The 5,013-nt window shown below is 51.7% G+C and overlaps 1 protein-coding gene across 1 annotated transcript in view; it reads right to left on the minus strand.

Moving 5' to 3' along the window:
* The window catches only part of LOC103377547 (disco-interacting protein 2 homolog C-like), a 15,998-nt gene that overhangs the window by 3,564 nt on the left and 7,421 nt on the right, over positions 1 to 5,013 (minus strand). The window contains exons 4-13 of the mRNA XM_025054443.1: positions 4,057 to 4,161; positions 3,810 to 3,935; positions 2,492 to 2,773; positions 2,230 to 2,352; positions 1,588 to 1,734; positions 1,285 to 1,404; positions 683 to 880; positions 514 to 605; positions 321 to 431; positions 100 to 223 (exon numbers count right to left, since the gene is read on the minus strand). Coding sequence (XP_024910211.1) covers positions 100 to 223; positions 321 to 431; positions 514 to 605; positions 683 to 880; positions 1,285 to 1,404; positions 1,588 to 1,734; positions 2,230 to 2,352; positions 2,492 to 2,773; positions 3,810 to 3,935; positions 4,057 to 4,161 — 1,428 coding nt within the window. The remainder of the gene's footprint in view (positions 1 to 99; positions 224 to 320; positions 432 to 513; positions 606 to 682; positions 881 to 1,284; positions 1,405 to 1,587; positions 1,735 to 2,229; positions 2,353 to 2,491; positions 2,774 to 3,809; positions 3,936 to 4,056; positions 4,162 to 5,013) is intronic.

Genomic DNA, 5,013 nt, shown 5'->3' on the forward strand with positions numbered 1-5,013 from the left:
ATGACAACAGACTCCCCCCCCCGCTGCTGTGATCTGCTCTCACTCTGCCCCCCCCCCTTTGTTCATCTCTGTTCTGACCTTGCTGGACCCCCTGCTGACCTTTGAACTGTGGGATCTCCCCCGTGGCGCTCTTGGGCAGACCTTTGTGACAGGCGTCGCTGGTCAGAGCCACCGTCACGCCACAGCTGCCCAACAGGAAGCCGATCTGCTGACTGCCCGCATCCTGACCACAGGAAGACAACGGTCAGAGACCAGTACCAGTTCACTCATACACCAGTACCAGTCAGTGTCCTTTACCAGTACCAGTCAGTGTCCTTTACCTTCCGGCTCAGAGGAACCTCTATCGGGACAGGAACCACCTCGGCCAGCAGGCACCCGTAGAAGGCCACCATGAAAGCGACAGGGTCGTTGTTAGGGAACACCAGCGCCACCTGGAGATCAGAGAGTGGCAGAAGGTAAGTGTTTTAGGACACGAGGTTCAAGTCCAGTCCTGACTGAAGGACGGAGACTCACCCGGTCTCCAGGTCGCACCATGGGCTCCTGTTTGCTGCCCAGTTTGTGCAGGATGTTGTAGGCCAGCTTGATGCTGCGAGACCACAACTTCCCTGTAGGGGGCAGAGCACAGACAGTGAGTCTTTGACGTTTTGAGTGGATGTTTTTGTATATAAACCCAGAGTCCTACCGTAGGTGAGGACGTAGAGGGGCTTTCCTGCTGTGTCCAGGCTGGTGAGACAGGGGGCCTTTGGAGAGATGGTGCCCCAGCGCTGCAGCGCCGCCTCCAGGGAGGGAGGCCAGTTGGTGACCACACCCAGAGCCTCGCCCCGCACGGGCATCATCTCCGCCCCCTCTGGTCGAGGCTGATTGGGGTCAGGCTGCTGGACTAGAGGGCAGATGTTCACCTTACTAACACAAGCTAACACTGCTCTAAAACAAGACGGCAGCGGGACGCTAACGCTAATGCTAACGCTGAGGCTGAAGCTAAGGCTAGGTGTAAGTCACCCCTGTGAAATATTTAAGTGACAGGATTTGATTCACATCCAGATTAAAATTCAGGAAACTTCATCCTGACCCCTGCAGGGGGAGTGAGAGAGCACAGAGCTGCCCCAAAGTCAGTAACTTCAACTTTAAGGAGCAGATAATATTTCAAATATATCTGATCAACCTTCAGGCCAGGTTTCTGACCAACCGTATCTGACCTCTGACCTCTGGGCTAACCCTTATCGTTGTCGTTACTTGAACGTCATCTTTTTGAGGCTGACGTCTGACGGACACACGGTTTCTCACCCTCCAGGAGCTCGTCAAAGTCGTCGACAAAGAACTCTCGTAGCGGCGGTCGGCGCGGCTGCTTCAGCGTGTTCACCAGCTGCTGGATCTTTGCTGACACCCGACTGCTGACTGGAACTCCTGCAGGAACAAGTGGAACTGGTCCTTAAACCAGCGCTCAGAAACCCAGATGATAAAATAAAGTTGATGCTCTGATGCAGTGACATGGACCTGGAGTCACAGATTATTGGTCAGCTCTCCGGGGGACCACCCACCAATCAGAGCTCACCTCTGGATTAAAGTCCTTCTATTTTTAACCCTCACCGTCGCCCGTCTCCATGCGCTCGGCGTTGCCGTACTTCTGCGTGTTCCTGGCGATGGTGCCCATGTTGGCCATGTGGTGGCGCTCCGTGTGGGAGTGGGGAGAGTCTGAGGAGTAGCCTGTCACATCAGGGGGGGCCGAGTGGTTCTCTGCGGGGAGGTGGAACAAAAAGTCACGAAGAGGCAGCAGCAGCGCTGACTCACGGTCCAGATTTATCACCACAGACTGGAGGCTGCATCGCCCCCTGCTGACGATCACACAGGTGGTGTGTGTGTGTGTGTGTGCTGCCTCTGATCTTTTAGGAAAATCATTAAGGTCATTAAAAGGTCATTAAGACTGACATATGAATCTGACCTTTGACCTTTTCTCTGTCTGTTTATTGGCTACCTTCAGTACATCAGCTCTCTCTGTTAGCCTAGCGTAGTTGACCTTTTCACTTGTTGCTAACATCTAGCAATTTAGCAAAGAAGAGACAACTTTTAGCAATTCTTCTGTTTATCAGATCATTGTTTATGACACGGAAACATTTGACTTGAAATAACCTTTCAACTTTTAATAATTGTTTTTTTCACTTCAATGCGTTTGAACTTTTACTACAACAAGTGACTGAAAAAACCCCAGATTCCCCGCGACCGTGAACGCACCGTCAGACTCCAGAGGTGGCGGCCACAGCATGTCGGAGCCAAACTCACAGGATCGTCTCAGAGAGCCTCCGTTTTCTGCTACGCTCAGAGCTCCTTTCCTCTTCAAGGACAAGTGACCGATACCTGGGTTCACACACAACCACCAGGTTAGGGAAGCTTCTGGAAGGGAAACTCTGGAAGGGAAACGGTCACAGGAGGAGGAGGAGGAGGAGGAGGAGGAGGAGGAGGAGGAGGAGGAGGAGGAGGAGGAGGAGGTTCTCACCGTGGTGACTCTGCTGGTGATGGGACTGGCCCAGGTGTGTGTGGGCTATGTGGCCGTGGCCCAGGTGGGAGATGTGCGCGTGGGCCAGCGAGTCGGCCAAGCGGCCCGCGTTGCCGCTACCTCCGCTCTGCGTGGATGAGGATGAGGAGGAAGTGGAGCCCAGGTGGGCGGGGCCGAGCGGAGAGGGGCGGGTCATCCAGTGCTCCATACCAGACATGTCGTCGCCTGGCCCCGCCTCCTCCTCTGAGCCCGACGAGGAGTCTGAGCACAGGGGGGACAGGCCTGGTGAGAGTCAGTGAGTCATTAAAGGAACAGTGCAAGGTTTTAGAGAACACTGCAGTACAGATCTATTAATATACTATTTTTACTATGTACTTTAGCTCATCAAATATCAGTGCTATGCTAAGCTAACCAACAATTCCACACACCTGGATGTGAGGTGTCAGTTTCCTGCCTCACCATCAGCAACAAGAACTAACAGAATTGATTTATTCTTACTCCACAAACAACAACCACAGACTGTGACTCAGACCTCACTTCAGCAGCCCGTCCAGCTTTGACAGCAGTGACCACCAGGGGGCACACACAGCACAGATGTCAATAATTAGTCTGTTTACACAGAACTAACAGCAGAAGTAATTCACTTCAAAATGGCTTCAGGCAGAAGGAGGAGCAGGAGGGAGTCACTCAGGAGGACACAGAGGAGCAGAGACTCCACCAGGTCTGAGGACCGGCCCAGTGACATTTGTCCCCAACATTAAAAGGTCTGTTCTATTGAAGTGGGAGGTGACCCAGAACCGGCCCCAGTTCAACTCTAACCCCCCAGGACCAAGGTCCAAACCGCTGTCCCCCCGTCTGTGAAGACCTGAACTGTCCCTTTAAATCTCCTCTGATGACATCACGCCTGGCCCTCAGGCCTGAGGTTCTTTAATGAAGCATTAGCATGGAGTAAACTTCTTCCATTAGCTTCATTAAAATCCCATCTGTTTAATTGATGTTTTCACTTCTGATTATGTTCAGTGGAACGATCCGGAGTCCGACACGGAGACAGCGTTCCTAACGTCTCCAGAACCTCCGAGACCAAGACCACGTCTGCTGAGGTTTTTAGGTTTTTGGACAGTGAACAGATTTTTTTTCTGCGACGGTTTTAAGTTTCAGGTCAGAACCTGAGTGTCTGAGCAGAACAGACAAAAATGGAACCACAATCCAGTCTGGGCACCGGGACCAGTTTTCCAAGCTCACATTTCAGGACTAGTACGACCCGGATCAGCAGATATACAGACAGAGTGTGTGTGTGTGTGTGTGTGTGTGTCTTCACCTGGAGGTGTGTATGCATCCATGGACGTCTGAACCACCAGAGAGCGTCTCTTGGACGGCATGGGCACAGCGACCTTCCTCTCCACGTGACGGGCCAGCACGGCCTGGACCGTGTCCGTGTGGACGTCTGAGGACGAGGACGAGACGAGGACACAGGTTATTCCACAACAGCTAAAGATTAGCACCACGGCAGCAAACGTAGCGTGGACTCTCGGACACACGGGTCGACCCAGACTGAGGTTCTGTACCTGAACGGTATCGTTCGTCCCTGGTGCCGGACGTTCTCCGTCTGTGGAAACGAGCAGCAGACGGGGGTCCTAGTGCCGCCCGGTGAGACATTGGTCCTTCCATACCTACAGAGGAGCACACATACACGAGAACAGTACACACACACACACACACACATATATATACACTCAGTAAACACACGTACACACAGGTAAGTACGTGACATGTTCGACAGAAGCAGGAGATAAAGAGAATAAATTAAAAACAAACATGGAGATGATTTCATCAAATTCATAAAACAATAACAAAATAATGTTGAGGAAAATGAAAAAAATATCTGAAAAAAAAAAAAGAATCTCATTGTTCTGTGTCTGCACTTTCAGGGTAGATGAGCTAACTAGCTTTCATGTTCCAATAGCGAGCTAACGCTAGGCCCATAACGCCAGCTAGCAATCTAGAACCAAGAAAGAAAGTCCAAAAATCCAGCTGATAGAGTCAAGCTGTGCTAATGAACAAGGATCTAAATCTAAGCTAACAACAACAGAACTAGCTGTTTCAGAGCCTAGCTACAGTAACGAGTGCTGAAATCCTTAAATCTAAGTCAACAACCAAAGAGAAAGATCCTTAAACCAGAGCTGAGCCGCACAACAAGCCTCACGATCGCTAACTAGTCCTTTAACACATGCTAACACGCTATCAGTGAGAGACGACGAGCTTCTCTGACACAACCAAAGAAACACATGAACCCCCATACTGACCAATGGCAGCCCACCTCATGTGTCACATGACCCGTCCCAGCTAACACTAATGAGTGTGTTTTAGTCACAATGAAGGGGAACGTGCCCCCCCCCCCCCGAACACACACACACTCAGATCTGGGAGAAGAGGCCGCGGCCGAGCCCGGAGCTCTGGGGAGTCTTATCATTCATCTGCTAATGGGGGTCACGGGGCCCGGGGGTGGGGGGGGATGAGGGGGG

The sequence above is a fragment of the Cynoglossus semilaevis genome, chromosome 3 (genome assembly GCF_000523025.1).
Source record: "Cynoglossus semilaevis isolate Cse_v1.0 chromosome 3, Cse_v1.0, whole genome shotgun sequence".
In the NCBI taxonomy this organism is placed as follows: Eukaryota; Metazoa; Chordata; class Actinopteri; order Pleuronectiformes; family Cynoglossidae; genus Cynoglossus; species Cynoglossus semilaevis.